This window comes from Grampus griseus (assembly GCF_964374135.1).
Source record: "Grampus griseus genome assembly, chromosome: 14".
Taxonomy (NCBI): domain Eukaryota; kingdom Metazoa; phylum Chordata; class Mammalia; order Artiodactyla; family Delphinidae; genus Grampus; species Grampus griseus.
This window is the reverse complement of record NC_139008.1, coordinates 66,533,036-66,556,838: the sequence shown is the minus strand read 5'-3', so window position 1 is coordinate 66,556,838 and position 23,803 is coordinate 66,533,036. Positions and strand designations below refer to the sequence as shown.

Sequence of the window (23,803 nt, the reverse complement as noted above, 5' to 3'; positions counted from 1 at the left end):
GTTAAAGGTGTAAGAGTTGATTGAATCGAGATGACAGTTTATAAAAGTAGGTATATTTAAGTGGGCTTAATATAAGATGTTTATATCTCTTTTGCCTCACTATATTGTGTGTAGACGTTATGTCTCACTGGGGAATGCTTCCGCTGCCTGGTATTAATGAGACTGGGTATGTAAATCTGCCCCTCAGAAAATATTAATTTAAATATACAAAAAAAAAAACCCAGTAAGGTTACATGAACCCACACAATATAATGTAAAACTAGGGGCTAATATTCAGAAGCTAATAATAATCAAATTAAAGAAAATGTAGTTGGGCAAATCAATCTTTTAAAATCATTTAGGCAGCAGAGCAGTTCTTTGGGGAATTAAAAACAACTGTCTTTGTCTTGCAAATCCCTACAAATCAGAAATGTAATACAGCCCAAAATGACCTGAGACTGAGCCTATAGCTAGTTCAATCAGGTAGACTCTGAAACAAAAAAGGGGAAAAGAGGGCTTTTTATACTCAAACTGCTGGGAAGGCTCCTTCACCCAAAGTCTAATTCACAGCCTCCTTAAGGATTTATCAAGGACAAATACAAATCTTAACAGTCGCTCATCTTTCAAACAGAAGAGTAATTTTTTCATTTTTGTTTTGTTTTTTCCGCTCTGCAGCGTAGGGTATCTAGCAGGACGTCTAGTTCGTGAACTGAGTGAAAAACAACCAGAGCTGCAGATAAGTGAACGAGATATGCTCTGTGTTCAGATCGCTGGTCTTTGTCATGATCTCGGTAAGCAGTTCAAAGAGCCAGAGTTCTAATGTAAAAACCACATGGTACCTCTCTTTGAAATTAAAAAATCCAACTAACTAGGAGAATATGAAAGTTGTGTTTTAATTCTTCAGTTAACATTAATGTAAATGTGCCATTGCTTCTTCCTAGAATGATTCATAAGCCCAAAGCATTGCTATTTTTTTTTGTAGGCTTTCAGTGAATTTCCCATGTTAAACATCTTTGTTGCAGGTTATATGAAGGGACTTTCTGATAGTGATTTTTTTCTGACTACTGTGTGTTGGATGATGTGAATTTGATTTTTCCTTTATCTTGGTTGAAATAAAATTGCCATTTTCCTTTAGATAATTTGTCAAATCTATTCTTCTCACACCTAGAATACATAATCTGCTCTAACAGATTAACAACGGATTTAGAGAACTTCTTTTCTTCCCTGACCCATGTGAGGTCTTGGGCCACTTAAATCCAAGCAGAAGAATATCATCCTTTTCCATGGTCAGAGAAAGAGAAAAAGGACTGTTCTCTTTTATCACAGGAGATTTTTCCCCTATCCTTGTAATTTTTTTTTTTTTTTTTTTTTTTTCGCTGTACGCGGGCCTCTCACTGTTGTGGCCTCTCCCATTGTGGAGCACAGGCTCCTGACGCGCAGACTCAGCAGCCATAGCTCACAGGCCCAGCCGCTCCGTGGCATGTGGGATCCTCCCGGACCGGGGCACGAACCCGTGTCCCCTGCATCAGCAGGCGGACTCTCAACCACTGTGCCACCAGGGAAGCCCTAGCCTTGTAATTTATTCCTACCTGTTGGAGGATCCTAAGAGTTTGCATGTGCCCTCAGTGCAGGGAAAGGGAGGTTTCAGTAGCCAGATACTTAAAGGCATAGGGCACGCTCTTCAGCATGTCCCCTTGGAGATTTCAGTAGGACCAGTATCAGCCCTAGATCATAAATTTAACAGATTTTTGGTATTTTGAGAGGGAATCATTGGAAACTTTTGCCAATTTCTAGGAGTCTGAGCTCTATAGTAACAAGCCTTTGTGTACAGACTGCAACATGCAAAAAGGCCCAGGGCTGGTCCAGGTAGGCTCCCTTTCCCATCTATCAGGACCCCCTGCGGATACAAAAAAAACCCCCCAAAACCCCAAAATCCGGGATGCTCAAGCCCCTTATATAAAATTTGCATATAACCCACACACATCCTCCCATGTACTTTAAATCAATTCTAAATTACTTATAATACCAGCACAATGTAAGCTATATGTAAATAGTTGCCAGCAAGCCTGGCAAATTCAAGTTTTGCTTTTTGGAACTTTCTGGAATTTTTTTTTCTGAATATTTTTTTGTCCGAGGTTGATTGAATCTGCGGATGCAGAGGGCCAACTGTAACTCCTTCAGAAATTCTGATAATCCAGAGTTGTGCCTCAGCAAAGTTTCATATTACTAGATGTTGTGGAATGTTAAGATCACTTATGAATAAGATAAAGTAGTGATCTCCACTTTTGATTGCCCATATCATCAGTAAAAACCCAAGATAAACCCTGATATGTGTATATTTATTATAAAATAAATTACATACATTATAAAATTTACATAAAAATAGATGTTTTTAAAGGTTGAGAGTAATAAAGTTCTAATATTTTCTTCCTAACCCTAGTGGATTGTGTTAAAACTGCTGTTCTAACACTACCAATATATAATCTGAAGAAGCCAAAAGTTTTTGTCATTAACATTCCTTTGGTTACACAAAACTGTCCTTTTATCAGATTTATGTAAACTATGGTGACTCAGAGACCCCTCAGTGGAGAGCTTACTTTCCTGTATTTGTTCTGCCTCCTGTTCTCTTGTTTTAGAAAATAGGAAGGAAGGGTTTGTTCCTTTTTGTGATGTATTTATAGATTATTAATTTCTATTGATATTCAAGTTTAACTAAAAAGATTTACATTTTACCAATTTACAAACATTTTTCTTGTTCTAAGGCTGCTTTTGTTTTTAAGGTCATGGGCCATTTTCTCATATGTTCGATGGAAGATTTATTCCACTTGCTCGCCCAGATGTGAAATGGACGGTATGTATTCATATATTTAATAGTCAATAAAATAAAGACTAAGCAATGACTTCTGTGTTAAAGTATTCTTCCTTTTACAGTTTTTCAGAGTGTTTATATATAATGCTTTCATTTGATCCTCACAGTAATCTCTAAGGAGGAAATCATTATCTCCAGTTTCATAAGTATAAAGGAACTTGAAATTCATAGAGGTGTATTGATGCAACAAAAATCACAAAGTTGTTAAATGATAAAGCCAGCACTAGAAAACCAGGTTTCCTAGCTGCTAATTTAATGCTCTTTCTACTCTATCACACTAGTATAAAATAAAAAATAAAAGGCTGACTCTGGCTTTGACTCATTTTGTATGACCATGAAGTAACTAATACCAGCTAAGTTCATTTTATACTTACAGATTTGCAGGTGACTGACCTGTATTTTTGGAATCAATTTTTGAGAAGTAAAGTTAGGTCAACTCCTATTTTGGGCCAAACTATTATTTGGAGTAGAAAAAGGTATTAATACATAATGAACACTTCTTACATGTCAACCACTATTTTTTCTCTCTCTCTTTAAAGGTAATTCGTATACAATATGTTGTACAGATCTTCAGTGTACAGATCAGTGAGTTTTGACAAATGTATACATCCATGTAGCCACTACCCAAGTTGAGATATAGAATATTTTCATCTTCCTGGAAAATTCCTTTGTGACCCTTTTCAGTCAGTTCCTACATCTCCCTCCCACTATTACCTTCTGATTTTTATAAACAGACTAGTTTTGCCTGTCTTAGAATTGATAAGAGTAGAATCCTATAATAGGTACTCTTTTGTGTCTTGCTCTTATTCACTCAACACAATGATTTTGAGATTCGTTGGTGTGTCATGCATCAGTTGTCGGTCCCTGCTCATTGCTGAGGTAGTATTCCATTGTATGAATAAGTTATGATTTTTTATTTTTTCTCCTTTTGTAGAATTTGGGTTGTTTTCAGTTTTTTGGCTGTTATGAATAAAGATGCTATGCATGTTACTGTACACGATTTTTATGGAAAACGTTTTCATTTGTCTTAGGTTCATCTAGGAGTAGAATTGCTGGGTCATCAAGTAGATGGATACTTAACTTTATAAGCAACTACCGGACGTTTCCCATTTTACACTCTGCCAGCAATATTAGAGTGCCTGTTGTTCCATAGCCTCCCCAACATTTAGTTTTTTAAGTTATTCTTTCTAATGAGTGTGAAATGGTCTCTTATAGGATTTTTTTTTTTTTTTTTGGCATCCTCTGTGGTATGTTGAGTACCATTTCCTGTACTTTGTCATTGATAAATCATCTTTTGTGAAGAGTTTTTCCATTTACTCATTTAAAAAATTTGAATGTTTGCCTTTTAGTTATCAATTTGAGTAATTATATATATAGTCAGATACATGTATTGTGAATATAGTCCCTGTCCCCACCCCAGTCTCTGACTTACCAATTCATTTCTTTAATGAAGGTGGCTTTTGAGAAACAAAAATTTTAAATTTTGATGAAGTATTTCTGGTTCTTCAACCTAGTAAGATGGATAGTTTCTCTCCAGTTCTGCAGCCTTAGGGCCTCCCTCAGGCTAAAAGCCATAAAAGAACTGGAATATTGCCCACTGCCTTTCTCTTCCAAGTGTTTATTTCCCTCTAACATCTGCCTGCTTTTGGTCATAATCCAATACCTTCAGGAAGTTGTCCAGAGTTAGTTTTTTTCTCCAACAGGGTCGATTGAAATAGGATCTACTCAGCCATTCCCAAGTCTTTTTCTTTAAATATTTTGCCTTTAACATGTAAGTCCTTACCTCATGGGAATTTATTTCTCTGCATATGTGTGGTAGAAATCTGATTTCTTTTTTAATATGGATAATTGTTTATTGAATTTCCCCAGTGATCTGCAGTCAAACGCTCTACCACTGTCCCCACTGATTCTGTGATACCAACCCCAACATTTTTTTAACATTCTGTAATGATGAATCTTTCTGGATTCTGTTGCATTCCACACTTTTCATAATTGTTACTTCTTTATAATAAGTCTTGATAGCTGGTAGGACAGCTGTTTCTTTTATTAGGTATCTTTGGCCTTTTGCTCGTCTATTATAAATGTTGTAATTTTCTCCATAAAGGTTTTATACATCTTTTATTATATTTACTTCTAAGTTGCTTATAATTTTAGTTATTATTGTCTGTGCTATCTTTGTGGAACTTGAATTTTTCTGTATGTATAAGTTTTTTTCTGAACCATTTGAAAGTATGTTGTAGGCATGCCCGTTTATTCCTACAGCTTCAGTAGGTATTTCCTAAAAATAAGAACATTCTCTTACATAACCTCAGTACATTTATTAAAATCAGGAAATTATTATTGATACAGTACTATTATCTAATTTACAGACTTTCTATCAAATTTCAACAACTGTCCATATAGAAAAGGGGAAAGAAAACCATTTTTGGTCCTGATCCATCATACATTACCCTTAGTTGCCATTTCTCTTTAGTTTCTTTTGATCTGCAACAATTCTTCCGTCTTTATCTCTCATGACCTTGTCATTTTTTGAAGTATACAGGTAGATTATTTTGTGGATTGCCCCTTACTTTGAGTTTCAGTTTTCGGTTTCCTCATACTGTCAGACTATCTGTTTTTGGCAGAATGCCACGTGTGACCTTCTTAGTGTATCCCATTAGAGGCACATAAGGTCTTTTTAAGCCATTACTGGTAATATTAACTTCAATCACCTGATAAAGGCCATGGCTGCCAAATTTCATAAACTTACTGTTTTTCCTCTATGTAATTGATATATATCTTGATTCAGTTAAAAAATAGATACAGGACTATTCAGGGTTTTGTCTTCATGTTTCTTGAGTTTGTTTTTGCTAAGACCTGTGATGTCTCCCTCCAGTGGGCCATTTGATCTTTATAACGATTATAAATGAGCAAGCAGAGACAGATGAGTAAAATGAGTCTAATTTGAGATTCCAGTCCAGATCTTGACTTCAGGGCTCTGAGACATTTTTGTTTTTACTGGCAAGTTTGGAATTACCCCCCCCCTTTTTTTAAAATTAAATTTATATTTTATTTATTTTGGGGTGTGTTGGGTCTTTGTTTCTGTGCGAGGGCTTTCTGTAGTTGCAGCGAGCGGGGGCTACTCTTCATCGCGGTGCGCGGGCCTCTCACTGTCGTGGCCTCTCTTGTTGCGGAGCACAGGCTCCAGACGCGCAGGCTCAGTAGTTGTGGCTCACGGGCCTAGTTGCTCCACGGCATGTGGGATCTCCCCAGACCAGGGCTCGAACCTGTGTCCCCTGTATTGGCAGGCAGATTCTCAACCACTGCACCACCAGGGAAGCCCTGGAATTACCCCTTTTTATCAGTAGATGGAAATGCTAATAGAACTTGCATCTTCACAAATTCCAAAGCTGATGAAACAATACAACTAAATTTTATAGTGGTATTCATTAAAATGGTATTCTATTGGGAATTCCCTGGCGGTCCAGTGGTTAGGACTCAGCTCTTTCACTGCTGGGGCCTGGGTTCGATCCCTGGTCCGGGAACTAAGATTCTGCAAGTGGTACATCTCAGAAAAAAAAAAAAACCTATTCTATCTTTATGATCTGGTAATATTCAGTTGTAGTGTACAATACTTATGTATTATAAATGATTATATCTCATTAAACATTTATGTAATAATGATGAACCTAGTTTGTAAAGGTTTATAGACTGGTAAAATATAGAGGTTTTTTTTTTCCAGTCCCATCTGATATTTATTTATTTATTTGGCTGCATTGGGTCTTCGTTGCAGCATGTGGGATCTTTCCTTGCAGCACATGGGCTCTTCATTGCAGCTCGCGGGCTCTCCAGTTGTGGCACACAGGCTCTAGAGCTCGCGGGCTTAGTTGCCCCACAGCATGTGGGATCTTAGATCCCTGACCATGGATAGAACCTGCATCCCCTGCATTGGAAGGAGGATTCTTAACCACTGGACTACCAGGGGAGTCCCAATATAGACAAATTTGACAGATTTTTAAAAATATCTGTAAGATTATAGTTGAAAACTTGATAATTAACATGCATTAGAGCCTTACCTCTGAATTACCTGGAGCCAAGAGTAATTTAAATAATGAGGGGTCTCTGATGGACTAGAGTCTACAACAGACCATACTGTGCTGACTTTTCCCAGCATGAACAGGGCTCGGTTATGATGTTTGAGCACCTAGTTAATTCTAACGGACTCAGAGATGTCATGGAACAGTATGGTCTCATCCCTGAAGAAGATATTTGGTTTATCAAGGAACAAATTACAGGACCACCTGAGTCACCCATCAAAGATTCTTCAAAGGTAAGTTTGTGTACAACTTAATTTGAACTGACTTGTTCCTTTCATCTAGTCTCTCTGCTTGATTCCTTCAGATCTATTTGAAGAGGTGACATTTGGCTATTTTAGAGAGACTAAATGATAAAATATGTGATACATTTCTACTGTTTAATGCAAAAAATAAAAGACTTATATAGTTCTTCCAGCTCTTAACTGAGTTCTTCAGAAGTTATCCCCCAAACTAAAATACATATATAAATATTTTTAATGAATATGTATGCAGTATTTTATATAGAAGCCTAAAGTAACTTAGTTTGGAAAATGTAGAAGTATGTCTTGTTTATTCATTAAAATTAACATATTTGAAATATTTAGATATGTGAAGACCTAGAAAAAAGTTGAATTAGTTTAGAGGGAAATATGTTTTGTTTCCTTTTTGATCTTTTTTATTTTACTTAGAAAAAAGAATTTCCCTTTGTGGTTTTTAAAGTTTTTTTCCTTAAAATATACAAAGCTACTTGTAAGGCATAAGATAAAGAGGTGGATTTTATAGCAAATATCCTGTTTCCAAAAAACAGAGCTCCTGGGAATTCCCTGGCAGTCCACTGGTTAGGACTGTGATGCTTTCACTGCTGAGGGCCCGGGTTCTGTCCCTAGTTGGGGAACTAGGATCCCACGGGCCAAACTGCGCCGCCAAAAAAACCCAAACAAACAAAATACAGAGTTCCAAAAATTCTTTGAATGGTGCATATCATTTAGACTAGATGTGTGGCTACTTTGAAAGACAGTACAATTTTCATGCCTGAATTTAAGCATTAGAATATAAGGAACATTCTTACTACTTCATAATTAGATCTTATATTTTTTTTTAAATTTTTAAACAAGAAAGCTTGTTGGGGCTTCCCTGGTGGCGCAGTGGTTGAGAGTCCGCCTGCCGATGCAGGAGACACGGGTTCGTGCCCCGGTCCGGGAAGATTCGTGAGCCATGGCCGCTGAGCCTGCGCGTCCGGAGCCTGTGCTCCGCAACGGGAGAGGCCACAGCAGTGAGAGGCCCGCGTAAAAAAAAAAAAAAAAAAGAAAGAAAGCTTGTTGGTTATGGGAAGTGTAATAGAGTTAGGATCCTTCCGAAGGCACAAGGTTTAGTATTAACAGGGTATCACACTTTAGCATTTCTTTTCCCTTTTCTACTAATTTAGGAATTAAATGGAAGAAGGAATGAGTAGAACCTTCTCACTTACCTAACCTTCCCGTTCAAATATCTGTTTATAATTTTCAGATTAATACAGTTGCTTTGCTTTGCTTACAAATAGATTTGGCTCCTATCCTAAAACTTTCAGTGGGTTTTCTTGTCTTCCAGTGGCTATATAAAGGGCGTCCTAAAGAAAAAAGCTTCCTTTATGAGATAGTGGCCAATAAAAGAAATGGCATTGATGTGGACAAATGGGATTATTTTGCCAGGTATGCACTGAACACTTCAGAAAAGTTGTTTAAAATCCTTATATACTTTAAATATATACAATTTTTATTTAAATAAACAAACAAAATAAAATTCTTGTATAAATTTAGTGTTGATATTTAAGGTACCGTTTCCTTTGTTGAAATATTTAATTTCTCTGCTTTGGAATCTTTCTAGGGACTGCCATCATCTTGGAATCCAAAATAATTTTGATTACAAGCGCTTTATTAAGTTTGCCCGTGTCTGTGAGGTAGATGATAGGAAGCACATTTGTACTAGAGAAAAGGTAAGCTATGTCAGAGAACAACGAGGAAGGTATAGTTCCTAGTGTGAAATCTAGAAATAACCTTTAACTAATTTGGAAAAATCACTACCTGGTAAATTGTCAATCTCTTTACTTCATGCTTAGCATTTGAAAGTATCTTAAGGCTCTTTTCACTTTTACTGCATTGTTAAATAATAATAAAATTATGATAGACATTTATTGAATGTTGTGCTTTAGAGGGATTAACTCAATCCTCCTCCACCCTATGGAATAGATACTGTTATTATCCCATTTAACAGATGAGCAGATTGAAGCACAGAGAAGACATACAATTAATGGCAGAATTGGAATTTCAATCCAGGAAGTTTGGCTTGAGTATTATCCTTAATCACTATATTACGTGTTTCATGGTAGTTAAAATCCTAAAATCATTAGGTCCCATGCTAGGTTAGAATCATGTAACTAAAGAACATTACAGTATTATACTATAGAAGGTCTTTCTCTTGAGAATGAAGACTATAAGAATAATAATACCTAATTTCTAGAGGTATTGGGAAATTTAAAGACTATATTTAAGATGCCTAAAACAGAATGTGTCACTGAGTTAAAACACTCAGTAGGGCTTCCTTGGTGGCGCAGTGGTTGAGAGTCCGCCTGCCGATGCAGGGGACACGGGTTCGTGCCCCGGTCCAGGAAGATCCCTAATCTGATCCTACATTGTTCCACATTCTTCTGCAGGAGGTTGGAAACCTGTATGACATGTTCCACACACGCAACTCTTTGCATCGCAGAGCTTATCAACACAAAGTTGGCAACATCATTGATACAATGTAAGAAATTCGATTGTTATTTCCCTATAAAATTTTCCATGATGCTTTGCTAGAGTATCATACTTGGGTCAAGTTGAGATTTCTAGGTAAATTCAAGTGAATTTTAAGTGAACAAACCTAAAATGGTTCGCTTAAACAAATAAAAACTAGCAGAAAGTGAACTTCATTAGAGGTGAGGAGGAAAGTGGGTAAAGAGGATAGATTCAAGCAGAAGATGGGGTTTAGGCTAGGCAGGAAGGAGGCCACGCTGGGATGGCTTAGACCTCCGCACAGGTAGTCGCTTAGGTACCAGATATTAGTCATGGAGGTGAGAGGTGGGACGTGGATAATTGATATTCTGAAATTAATGACAAAAATGAATTTTAAAGATTAAGATTAATGTCGCTCCTTACCCTGTCAATTATCAAAATTAGTAGCAAATAGTAAAACCTACAGGAATTTCACCTCTTCTCCCTGATCCAGTCAGAACCAAAGCAGAAAAGTACAGCCAGGTCTCTGTGTGACTCAAAGACCCCATGAGGAATTACCAAAAGTTGGGTGTGAGTCAAGTTAATTCCATGTCTCTAAAATAGTTTTAAATTGATTTATTTTAAGCCTTTCATGTTCATATTTAACATTTGTGTTGAGAAAATTTACCTTCTTTTCTACTCTTTTCCTCATCTCTTCTCATGAGCACACTGGTTAGAATTCTTTCTCCTATTTGTATGGTTGTCACTTTGGTAAGAGATTTTGTTGTTTTGTTTGTTTTTAATGTGGAGAATCAGAGAGATGTAGGTACAAAGCCTGGTACCACTTCTTCCTAACTTGATTAAATGAAAATTCCTTAATTTCTACATCTGTAAAATTGAGGCTGATTACATCTATCTTATAGTTGGAAAGATTAAATAAGATGATGTATTTAAAGCTCTGTCATAATGCCTGGAACACAGTAAATGTAGTAGTTCACAAATCACCATGGATTTATTTAGCATGATTGAGAAGCAGTTGTCTTTTTTTTTTTTGCTTTTTTAAAAATTATAAGTTGCAGGTGTACAATATAGTGATTCACAACTTTTAAAGGTTGTATTCCATTTATAGCTATTATAAAATATTAGCTGTATTCCTCATTGTACAATATATCCTTGTAGCTTATTTTATACCTAATAGTTTATACCTCTTAATCCACTACCCCTATATTACCCCTCCCCACTTCCCTCTCCCCACTGGTAACCACTAGTTTGTTCTCTATATCTGTAAGTCTGAGAAGCAGTTGTCTTTAGAACATTGTGTCTCAAGATTTTATTTCCCTAAAGTAGAAAGATTTCCTTAACTTTAAGCAAGGCATAAAACAAATATTCAAAATTTCTCATAAGCATAAATGTTTATAAAATGATCTTTAGGATTACAGATGCCTTCCTCGAAGCAGACCCTTACATAGAGATAACAGGTTCTGAAGGAAAAAAGTATCACATTTCTACAGCAATTGATGACATGGAAGCCTTCACTAAGCTGACAGGTAAGAACTAGAAGGTAACATAGGTGGTCCATCTCAGATAAAGTATAAACTTACCCTGGATTGCAGACGAGTTATTTTCCAAACATTCCAATGTATTTAGCTTCTAAAGTGATTGTATACTATTGGATTTGAGTTTTATCTCTGCTTTGTACTAACAAGGTAACCTTAATAAAGTTATTTAACCTCTCTGAACCTTAGTTTCCTCATCTAAGATGGGAGTAATGACACCTAGCATATAGTTCTGTTGTGATGCTTCAATGAGGCATGTAGCACCAGGAATAGTACTTGGCACATAAGTACTCAAATTATTATTTAACTTATAATACAGCTGGACTAATACCATACTAGTATCAAAAAGCTGACTTGCCCTTTTAACATGATTTTTGTTGCAAAACACAGGATGTGAGAAACATTTCAGCAGAAACAAACTCTGCGGCTTAGGGTGTGAAGGAAGAGAGGTGAGGGGTTGCAGCTGATTCTTTAATGTGGGAAAGTGTAGACTGAGAAATAAAGATCAGTAAAGCAAAAGAGGTAAACCAAAAAGCGTGTACCAGTCAGAGTTCTTAGTTGCAAATCCTAAAACTGTCTCTGCTTAACTAAAAACAACATGACAGAATCAGTGGAAAGGCTGGAGGCTCTGAACCAAGCAAGAACAACAGAAACTGAGTGGCCTCAGACACAACCAAGATCAACTTCCTGCTCCATCTCTGCTAGATTTTATTTTATACACATATAATATAGAGAGTCCCCATTACACTTGTAAATTTTTAGTCATTTTCCAATCATAACTAAATCAAAGATTAGAAGTGAAATGGTGATTCCCTGTATCAAATGTCTGTGTACACTGACAACACTGTACATAAGTACTTACAGTTTATAATGTGACAAGTGAGTTTGCTTTTTGCTTGTTAATTAATCTGGGTTGGACTGATGACAAAGTTACTTATAGGGGATAATGTATCTAAATTGTTTCTGTGTTTTGTTTTAATAACAGCATAGCAGGTATACTAGTCTCCCATTGTTGTGTGGATAGGAATGGAAGAAGAGATTATAAGACAATGTGAGCAAGCTGTGGATATTTATTTATTTATTTATTTAAACATCTTTATTGGAGTATAATTGCTTTACAATGGTGTGTTAGTTTCTGCTGTATAACAAAGTGAATCAGTTATACATATACATATGTCCCCATATCTCTTCCCTCTTGCAACTCCCTCCCTCCCACCCTCCCTATCCCACCCCTCTAGGTGGTCACAAAGCACCGAGCTGATCTCCCTGTGCTATGCGGCTGCTTCCCACTAGCTAGCTATTTTACATGTGGTAGTGTATATATGTCCATGCCACTCTCTCACTTTGTCCCAGCTTACCCTTCCCCCTCCCTGTGTCCTCAAGTCCATTCTCTATGTCTGCGTCTTTATTCCTGTCCTGCCCCTAGGTTCTTCAGAACCTTTTTTTTTTTTAAGATTCCATATATATGTGTTAGCATATGGTATTTGTTTTTCTCTTTCTGACTTACTTCACTCTGTATGACAGATTCTAGGTCCATCCACCTCATTACAAATAACTCAATTTCGTTTCTTTTATGGCTGAGTAATATTCCATTGTATATATGAGCCATATCTTCTTTATCCATTCATCTGTCAATGGACACTTAGTTTGCTTCCATGTCCTGGCTATTGTAAATAGAACTGCAGTGAACATTGTGGTACATGACTTTTTTTTTTTTTTTTTTTTTTTTTTGCGGTACGCGGGCCTCTCACTGTTGTGGCCTCTCCCGTTGTGGAGCACAGGCTCCAGACGCGCAGGCTCAGTGGCCATGGCGCACAGGCCCAGCCGCTCCGCGGCATGTGGGATCTTCCCGGACCAGGGCACGAACCCATGTCCCTTGCATCGGCAGGCGGACTCCCAACCACTGCGCCACCAGGGAAGCCAACATGACTCTTTTTGAATTATGGTTTTCTCAAGGTATATGCCCAGTAGTGGGATTGCTAGGTCATATGGTAGTTCTATTTTTAGTTTTTTATGAACCTGCATGCTGTTCTCCATAGTGGCTGTATCAATTTACGTTCCCACCAACAGTGCAAGAGGGTTCCCTTTTCTCCACACCCTCTCCAGCATTTATTGTTCGTAGATTTTTTGATGATGACCATTCTGACTGGTGTGAGGTGATACCTCATTGTAGTTTTGATTTACATGTCTCTAATGATTAGTGATGTTGAGCATCCTTTCATGTGTTTGTTGACAATCTGTATATCTTCTTTGGAGAAATGTCTATTTAGGTCTTCTGCCCAGTTTTGGATTGGGTTGTTTGTTTTTTTAACATTGAGCTGCATGAGCTGTTTATATATTTTGGAGATTAATCCTTTGTCCATTGATTTGTTTGCAAATATCTTCTCCCATTCTGAGGGTTGCCTTTTCGTCTTGTTTATAGTTTCCTTTGCTATGCAAAAGCTTTTAAGCTTCATTAGGTCCTGTTTGTTTATTTTTGTTTTTATTACCATTACTCTGGGAGGTGGGTCAGAAAGGATCTTGCTGTGATTTATATCATGGAGTGTTCTGCCTATGTTTTCCTCTAAGAGTTTTATAGTGTCTGGCCTTACATTTAGGTCTTTAATCCATTTTGAGTTTAGTTTTGTGTGTGGTGTCAGGGAGTGTTCTAATTTCATTCTTTTACATGTAGCTGTCCAGTTTTCTCAGCACCACTTATTGAAGAGGCTGTCTTTTCTCCATTATATGTTCTTGCCTCCTTTATCAAAGATAAGGTGACCATATGTGTGTGGGTTTATCTCTGGGCTTTCTATCCTGTTCCATTGATCTATATTTCTGATTTTGTGCCAGTACCATACTGTCTTGATTACTGTAGCTTTGTAGTATAGTCTGAAGTCAGGGAGCCTGATTCCTCCAGCTCCGTTTTTCTTTCTCAAGATTGCTCTGGCTATTCATGGTCTTTTGTGTTTCCATATGAATTGTGAAATTTTTTGTTCTAGTTCTGTGAAAAATGCCATTGGTAGCTTGATAGGGATTGCATTGAATCTGTAGACTGCTTTGGGTAGTATAGTCATTTTCACAATATTGATTCTTCCAATCCAAGAACATGATATATCTCTCCATCAGTTGGTATCATCTTTAATTTCTTTCCTCAGTGTCTTATAGTTTGCTGCATACAGGTCTTTTGTCTCCTTAGGTAGGTTTATTCCTAGGTATTTTATTCTTTTTGTTGCAGTGGTAAATGGGAGTGTTTCCTTAATTTCTCTTTCAGATTTTTCATCATTAGTGTATAGGGATGCAAGAGAATTCTGTGCATTAATTTTGTATCCTGCTGCTTTACCAAATTCATTGATTAGCTCTAGTAGTTTTCTAGTAGCATCTTTAGGATTCTCTATGTATAGTATCATGTCATCTGCAAACAGTGACACTTTTAGTTCTTCTTTTCCAATTTGGATTCCTTTTATTTCTTTTTCTTCTCTGATTGCTGTGGCTAAAACTTCCAATACTATGTTGAATAATAGTGGTAAGAGTGGGCAACCTTGTCTTGCTCCTGGTCTTAGTGGAAATGGTTTCAGGTTTTCAGCATTGAGAACAATGTTGGCTGTGGGTTTGTCATACATGACCTTTATTATGTTGAGGTAAGTTCGCTTTATGGCTACTTTCTGGAGGGTTTTTATCATAAGTGTTGAATTTTGTCAAAAGCTTTTTCTGCATCTATTGAGATGATCATATGGTTTTTCTCCTTCAATTTGTTAATATGGTTTATCACATTGATTGATTTGCATATATTGAAGAATCGTTGCATTCCTGGGATAAACCCCACTTGATCATGGTGTATGATCCTTTTAATGTGCTGTTGGATTCTGTTTGCTAGTATTTTGTGGAGGATTTTTGCATCTATGTTCATCAGTGATATTGGCCTATAGTTTTCTTTTTTTGTGACATCTTTGTCTGGTTTTGGTATCAGGGTGACAGTGGACTTGTAGAATGAGTTTGGGAGTGTTCCTCCCTCTGCTATATTTTGGAAGAGTTTGAGAAGGATATGTGTTAGCTCTTCTCTAAATGTTTGATAGAATTTGCCTGTGAAGCCATCTGGTCCTGGGCTTTTGTTTGTTGGGAGATTTTTAATCACAGTTTCAATTTCAGTGTTTGTGATTGGTGTGCTTATATTTTCTGTTTCTTCCTGGTTCAGTCTCAGAAGGTTGTGCTTTTCTAAGAGTTTGTCCATTTCTTCCGGGTTGTCCGTTTTATTGGCATATAGTTGCTTGTAATAATCTCTCATGATCCTTTTTGTTTCTGCAGTGTCAGTTGTTATTTCTCCTTTTTCATTTCTAATTCTCTTGATTTGAGTCTTCTTCCTTTTTTTCTTGATAAGTCTGGCTAATGGCTATCAATTTTGTTTATCCTCTCAAAGAACCAGCTTTCACTTTTATTGATCTTTGCTATCATTTCCTTCATTTCTTTTTCATTTATTTCTGATCTGATCTTTATGATTTCTTTCCTTCTGCTAACTTTGGGGTTTTTTGTTCTTCTTTCTATATTTGCTTTAGGTATAAAATTAGGTTGTTTATTTGAGATGTTTCTTGTTTCTTGAGGTAGGATTGTATTGCTATAAACTTTCCTCTTAGAACTGCTTTTGCTGCATCTCATAGGTTTTGGGTCATCATGTTTTCATTGACATTTGTTTCTAGGTATTTTTTGATTACCTCTTTGATTTCTTCAGTGATCTCTTGGTTATTTAGCAGTATATTGTTTAGCCTCCATATGTTTGTATTTTTTACAGATTTTTTCCTGTAAGTGATATCTAGTCTCATGGCATTGTAGTCAGAAAAGATACTTGATACGATTTCAATTTTCTTAAATTTAGCAAGGCTTGATTTGTGACCCAAGATTTGATCTATCCTGGAGAATGTTCCATGAGCACTTGAGAGGAAAGTGTATTCTGTTGTTTTGGAATGGGATGTCCTATAAATATCAATTAAGTCCATCTTTTTTAATGTATCATTTAAATCTTGTGTTTCCTTATTTATTTTCATTTTGGATGATCTGTCCATTGGTTAAAGTGGGGTGTTAAAGTCCCCTACTATTATTGTGTTGCTGTCGATTTCCCCTTTTATGGCTGTTAGCAGTTGCCTTATGTATAGAGGTGCTCCTGTGTTGGGTGCATAAATATTTACAATTGTTATATCTTCTTCTTGGATTGATCCCTTGATCATTATGTAGTGTCCTTCCTTGTCTCTTGTAACATTCTTTATTTTATCTGATATGAGAATTGCTACTCCAGCTTTCTTTAGATTTCCATTTGCATGGAATATCTTTTGCCATCCCCTCACTTTCAGTCTGTATGTGTCCCTAGGTCTGAAGTGGGTCTCTTGTAGACAACATATATACGGGTCATGTTTTTGTATCCATTCAGCCAGTCTATGTCTTTTGGTTGGAGCATTTAATGCATTTACATTTAAGGTAGCTATTGATATGTATGTTCCTATGACCATTTTCTTAATTGTCTTGTGTTTGTTATTGTAGGTGTTTTCCTTCTCTTGTGTTTCCTGCCTAGGGAAGTTCCTTTAGCATTTGTTGTAAAGCTGGTTTGGTGGTGCTGAATTCTCTTAGCTCTTGCTTGTCTGTAAAGGTTTTAATTTCTCTGTCGAATCTGAATGAGAACCTTGCTGGGTACAGTAATCTTGGTTGTAGGTTTTTGCCTTTCATCACTTTAAATATGTCCTGCCTCCCTTCTGGCTTGCGGAGTTTCTGCTGAAAGATCAGCTGTTAACCTTATGGGGATTCCCTTGTATGTTATTTGTTGCTTTTCCCTTGCTGCTTTTAATATTTTTTCTTTGTATTTAATTTTTGATCATTTGATTAATATGTGTTTTGGCATGTTTCTCCTTGGATTTATCCTATATGGGACTCTCTGCACTTCCTGGACTTGATTGACTATTTGCTTACCCATATTAGGGAAGTTTTCAACTATAATCTCTTCAAATATTTTCTCAGTCCCTTTCTGTTTCTCTTCTTCTTCTGGGACCCCCTATAATTTGAACGTTGGTGCATTTAATGTTGTCCCAGAGGTCTCTGAGACTGTCCTTAATTCTTTTCATTCTTTTTTATTTATTGTGCTCTGTTGTAGTTATTTCCATTATTTTATCTTCCAGGTCACTTTTCCGTTCTTCTGCCTCAGTTATTCTGGTATTGATTCCTTCTAGAGAATTTTTAATTTCATTTATTGTGTTGTTCATCATTGTTTGTTTGCTCTTTAGTTCTTTTAGGTCCTTGTTAAACGTTTCTTGTATTTTCTCCATTCTATTTCCAAGATTTTAGATCACCTGTACTATCATTACTCTGAATTCTTTTTCAGGTAGACTGCCTATTTCCTCTTCATTTATTTGGTCTGGTGGGTTTTTACCTTGCTCCTTCATCTGCTGTGTGTTTCTCTGTCTTCTCATTTTGCTTAACTTACTGTGTTTGGGGTCTCCTTTTCACAGGCTGCAGGTTCGTAGTTTCTCTTGTTTTTGGTGTCTGCTCCCAGTGGGTAAGGTCGGTTCAGTGGGTTGTGTAGGCTTCGTGGTGGAGTGGACTGGTGCCGGTGTTCTGGTGGATGAGGCTGGATCTTGTCTTTCTGGTGGGCAGGACTGCATTTGATGGTGTGTTTTAGGGTGTCTGTGATCTTATTATGATTTTAGGCAGCCTCTCTGCTAATGGGTGGGATTGTGTTCCTGTCTTGCAGTTGTTTAGCATAGGGTGTCCATCGCTGTAGCTTGCTGGTCATTGGGTGGAGCTGGGTCTTAGCATTGAGATGGAGATCTCTGGGAGACATTTCGCCGTTTGATATTATGTGGGGCTGGGAGGTCTCTGCTGGACCAATGTCCTGAACTTGGCTCTCCCACCTCAGAGGCTCAGGCCTGACACCCAGCCAGAGCACCAGAGCATGTCAGCCAAACAGCCAGGTATGTGGGGAGTTTCTTGCCTTTGGGGAAATCTGAGGTCTTCTGCCAGTGTTCAGTAGGTGTTCTGTAGGAGTTGTTCCACATGTAGATGTAGTTTTGATGTATAAGTGGGGAGGAAGGTGATCTCCACATCTTATTCCTCTGCCATCTTGAAGGCGCCTCCCTGGATATTTATTTTTAACTTTTGCTCATAATGAAGCAAGTGATGCTGTGTTTTAAAAAATCATCTTCAGTTTTCCTCAGAGACCAGTCCCAGCCATTCATCCTGTAACATTATATTACATTTAAATTATCTTTTGGTGAAAAGAAATGAATTCTGCATTTTATACACTTTGGGGTTAACTGACAAACCATTAAAATATCATACATTTTAATGAGGTCTTAAGTGCTCATGACAATACATAGCTCTTGCTCACCATGAAAGTTCTAGAACACCCAAACTGGTTTTTACCCCATTCGGTAAGATGAGTTCACTGATCACATACTTGGATGTTGTAACAATGTCAAAAATCCCAGACAAGAAATTAGGTTACATTTTTGTGCTTTATCTGCCAGAGTATGGGAGAACAAGCATATAGCCTTTCCAGCTTTCATCATTTCAGACAGGGATCATTGTAGTTTTCTTGCGTATTATTCTGAGCAGTCATATAATCCTTATTGTCCTTAACTACATGACCTTGAAGGAATAGGACCATGTGAGAGCCTTCCTTACTTTTGCTGCATTTCCAAAAGCAACTCACCTTATCTTTACTTTAAAAATCTCCACTTCTTTTTTTAAATCAATTTGCTTTTATTTATCTATTTGATTGCACCAGCTCCTTAGTTGTGACAGGCAGCCTTCTTATTTGCGGCCTGCATGTGGGATCTTGTTCCCTGACGAGGGATCGAACCCGGGACCCCTCCACTGGGAGCTCAGAGTCTTATCCACTGTGCCACCAGGGCAGTCCCAAATCTTCACTTCTTATTTTTAAATTTTTTAGAATGTTTTTTCACATTTTGGGGGTAAGTGTTGAAAATATATAGCAATGTTGAAAGAATTTTACAGTTAAAACCTGTATACTCACCACCTAAATTCTAGCATTTACTGGACTTGCTTTATCACATATTTATTACCTACCATCCCTCTACCCATTTATTAATCTATCTAAGGTTTGATGCCTTTTAAAGTAAATTTCAGACGTCAGTATACTTTACCCTAACTCCTTCAGCATGCAGATTAACTAAAGTTCACTAATTGTTTATAGATTTTTTTCTTTTGATGTAAAAGTTACATGCAATTTGTATAAATGTAAAAATGGTAAGTGTAACATTTGCTAAACAAATGCAGGACACAGAACCTTATCTTCTCCTTAGAAAATTCCCTCATGCCCTGTCCCAGTCAATTCCTGTCCCTACCTCACCCCGAGAAGCAACCTATTTGCCTGTGCTAGACTTTTATATCAATGGAATCATACCATATGTATTCTTCTGTGTAAGGCTTCTTTCACTCAGCATTATGTATTTCAGATTTATCCAGATTGCATGTACCAGTAGTTCATTCCTTTTCATTGCTGAGTAGTAGTCTATCATATGAATATGCTGTTTCTTTATCTGTTCTCACTGCTTCCTAAATTCCTATTTCTAATGGATGTTTCAGCTTATCTGGATGTAGCTATGTTAAGCATTGCAAATGTTATGACCACTGTCTTAAGTAACCATTTTCTAAATGCTAATACATTTAGCAAATACCAATGCTAAACCTTGGTCTTTATCCCTCAATATTCCTAAGCAATAGGTGGACCGTACCCCTTCCCTCCCTTTCCCTGCAAGACCCTACCCCCAAATCCCTTAATTAAATTGAGGTCTTAGAATGTTAAATTCAAAAGAACCTTAGAGATCATCTGCTTAAAACCCCTCAAATGAGGAAACAGGCCAAATGAGGGAAAGCAACTTATCCTAAAAAATGGCAAAGCTGAACTCAAACCAAGTCTTCTGATCCCAAGTTGAATGTTGTTTACACTATTTTAGTGATATTTTAGTCATTAAATTTAATAGACAAGCAGTTCACTTTTGTACATGACTCTTCTGAAAACATGTACGTAGAACAAATAGAACTCTCGTACATGGCTGGTGGGAATGCAGGTGGTACAGCCACTTGGGAAAAGTTGAGCATTTTCTTTTAAACATATATGTATCCTGTGATCCAGTAATCCTTCTTTTACCCATTTAGCCAACAGAAATGAAAATATAAGTCCACCCCAAAACCTGTACCTGGTAGAATAAGATGAAAGGCATAAGAAGAGTATCAGTTGAGTTCCATGGGGTTCAAAGAGGAATTACATCTCTGGTTTGGAAGAATTAGGGAAGGTTTCACAATCAGGTGCCTTTTGAGATGAACCTCAGGGATTAGACAGGCCTTCAGGAAGTGAGATTCTGTCATGGGGAAAAGCATTTCTTTAATTCACCTGGGAATAGGGTAGATAAAAGCATGGATAAGAAAAGCGTGGTCTTGTTTTTTGTTGTTGTTGCTGTTGTTTTTTATTGGGGTAGAGTTGTTTTACAATGTTGTTAGTTTCTACTGTACAACTAAGTGGAATTCCCTGTGCTGTACTGCAGGTTCTCATTAGTTATATATTTTATACGTATTAGTGTATATATGTCAATCCCAATCTCCCAGTTCATCCCACCCCTGGTCTTGTTTATGTTAAAATAAAATTGTTCTGTTTTTCATACTGTGCGTATAATGTGTAAAGGAATAATGAAAACTAAAGATGGAGAGAGGGGTTTGTAGACAGCATCACTGAGAGGGTGAGGAATGTGTTAACCGTGGATTGGTACTTATATTTGTGGGTGACGTGAATGACATAGACTACTAATATTTTATTTTGCCAAGAAAAGGCATTTTAATAAAACTCACTTTGCAAAATGCGGTGATTGATTCAATGAACGATTATCGATGAATGCTAAACCATTGGTTGACAACTTATTGGGATAGTCAGACTCTCTCAAAATATTACCCTGCAGATTGTTAATTACAAAGGGAAAGATACATTTATAACAGAGAAATTCGGGGCGGGGTGGTGGTTATTGCTTTAACCAACTGTTGGAACTTAACATAACCCATAAATATAACAAAGCTCATTATGTGACTTGTGATGTGATGCACTGAGCCAAGCTCTTACATAGTGTTCTTAGATGTTGTAACACTTATACAGTGTTCTCGACAACAGTGTTCTCCTTGAATCTAATGGTGAAGAAGCAGTTGAACAAGTTCAAAGTCCGGGACATTTTACATAATGACTGCCTGAACTTTTCTAGAATGTCAACATCGTGAAAGAAGTCAGGGAAATTATCCTAGTTCTAGATGGGAGGAGACTATAAAACACGATAACTAATGTCATCCATAATACTTGATTGGTTTCTCTAAACAGCAACAAAAATTCATAAATTGCATTATTGGAACAATTAAGCAAATTCAGATATAGATTGTATGTCAGATATTTTTATATCAGTATTAAATTTCTTGGCATGATTGTGGTTATGTTGGGGGACGTTCTTGTTCTTGGAAGGTACATGCTGAAGTATTTAGGAGTGAAAGGTATTGATGTCTGTAATTTTCAAATGTTTCCTCAAAAATTTATGTGCATACACACAGAGAGAGTGTTTGCATATGTGGGAAAATGTTAACAGTGGATAAATTTCAGTGAAAGGTATTTTATTTTGAAATTTCCAAAATAAAAAGTTGGAAGAAAAAGAAAGAAGGAAAATAAACTACCTTCTATCATCATGGAATGAAACTTTTAAAAACTTTTTTTATTTCTTTTTTGTGGCCATACTGCGAGGCTTGAGGGATCTTAGTTCCCCGACCAGGGGTCAAACCTAGGCCCTGGCTGTGAAAGCACAGAGTCCTAACCACAGGACTGCCAGGGAATTCCCTTAAAAACTTATTATTAAGGAAATTTACATCACTTAGCCTCATCACTTAGCTGCAGCAATTATCAACGCATGACAATTTTGCTTCATCCCTTCACCCCATCAGACCCTGGGCCATTTTGAAGCAGATCTCAGACATAATTTTGTAATCCTTAAGTATCATTCTCTTTAAAAAAACATAATATAGGGACTTCCCTGGTGGTTCAGTGGTTAAGACTCTGAGCTCCCAGTGCCGGGGGCCTGGGTTCCATCCCTGGTCAGGGAACTAGATCCCGCATGCTGCAACTAAGACCTGACGCAGCCAAATAAATAAAAATAAATAAATAAATAATTTTTAAAAACCAACATAACAATAAATTAATACACCCCTTTGTACCTAAAACCCAGTCTCAAGTCATCAACTCCAGTGCAGTCTTGTCTCATCTCTCCCCTTTCCCGCTATTAGATTACCTTGAAGCAAATATGAGACATTGACTGCAACACTTTTACAAAGATTTTTTCACTCCAGGCTTTAAAATTTTTTTTCACATTGTTATAATCATAGTGTACCTACGTTTGTAAACTGAAATCATTTCAGACGATGTATGAGTCATACAGCAATGTATGAGTCTTTTAAAATTTTGTTTTTTCATTTTAATGTAACTGAAATTTCATCAAATTGGCAGATAACATTTTTCTGGAGATTTTATACTCTGCTGATCCCAAATTGGATGCTGCACGAGCGATTTTAAAGAAAATTGAATGCCGTAATCTATACAAGTTTGTGGGTGAGACTCAGCCTATAGGACAAATAAAGATTAAAAGGGTAAGTTGAAAGGTCCTCTGACCCCCAGGAGGAAACCATTAGCCCATCACAATACCACGACTGTATTCTAAGCCCTTTACACGTTCTCACTTAATCTTCACATCAGTCTTCTGAGCCCTGCCCTGCAGATGAAGAAACCGAGGCTTGGGAGAGATTAAATAATTTGCCTTTGGAAGCACAGTTAGTGAGCCAGGATTCAAGCCAGGTCTCATTTACTCCAAAACCTTTACTCTCTCATGTCAGAAGTGAGAGGGGAGCCTCAAATTTTGTCTAGACCCAAAGGCAAGAAAATGAATGTGAGTAAAAGGGGCCTCAAAATGAGGTATCTGCATGAGCTTCTTTGACACTCTAAGGACCTGCTTTAACTACTTCCTTCTTTGGCAGACTATCAGGTTCTCGCAGATGGTGCTTGCTTGCCTTCTTTAGTTCAGTTATCAGTTATCTCTCCTGCTTGTTGAAGGGTTTTCTCTTTGCCAGAAAGCGCATAACAAAAGCCACACTGATAACCACACCCCGCCTCATGATACTTCCTTGGGTCACACTTTACTTCTTGTTTTACTAACACGTTAATGCCACATTTTTTTCAATGTGAAATGCTGTTATGAAAATCGCACTATTGTGATTTGATTAAAAGATGGCATAGGCAGAAACCATATATTTGTTAGGGAAATCTCTACCCACTTTTTTTGGTAAAGTGCTGTTTTTAGAGAAGGAACCTCTTTGTGACACAAACACTGTAGAATGAAGAACTGGAGTTCTAACATGAGGAGCCTCGTCTTTTCTAGGAAAACTACGAAAGCCTTCCGAAAGGGGTCGCCAGTGCTAAACCCAGTGACATGGTGCTAGAACCTGAACTGAAGGCTGAAGATTTCATAGTGGATGTAAGTAGTTAGTCCAATAACATACTAAGCAAAGAATTTATTTAAAATAAAGCACCGCTACCCCCCCTCATTATAACAGTAGTACATGTTC

General features: G+C 37.2%; 1 protein-coding gene across 3 annotated transcripts in view; it reads left to right on the top strand.

Annotated features, from left to right (window-relative positions):
- Window positions 1–23,803, top strand: part of SAMHD1 (SAM and HD domain containing deoxynucleoside triphosphate triphosphohydrolase 1) — a 62,835-nt gene that overhangs the window by 26,761 nt on the left and 12,271 nt on the right. For 2 of the 3 annotated variants that reach the window (XM_082669494.1, XM_082669495.1), the window contains exons 5-13: window positions 655–770; window positions 2,760–2,830; window positions 6,999–7,157; window positions 8,491–8,591; window positions 8,767–8,875; window positions 9,593–9,684; window positions 11,064–11,179; window positions 22,692–22,831; window positions 23,617–23,712. In XM_082669494.1, coding sequence (XP_082525620.1) covers window positions 655–770; window positions 2,760–2,830; window positions 6,999–7,157; window positions 8,491–8,591; window positions 8,767–8,875; window positions 9,593–9,684; window positions 11,064–11,179; window positions 22,692–22,831; window positions 23,617–23,712 — 1,000 coding nt within the window. The remainder of the gene's footprint in view (window positions 1–654; window positions 771–2,759; window positions 2,831–6,998; window positions 7,158–8,490; window positions 8,592–8,766; window positions 8,876–9,592; window positions 9,685–11,063; window positions 11,180–22,691; window positions 22,832–23,616; window positions 23,713–23,803) is intronic. The other variant, XM_082669496.1, reaches the window with a different exon arrangement.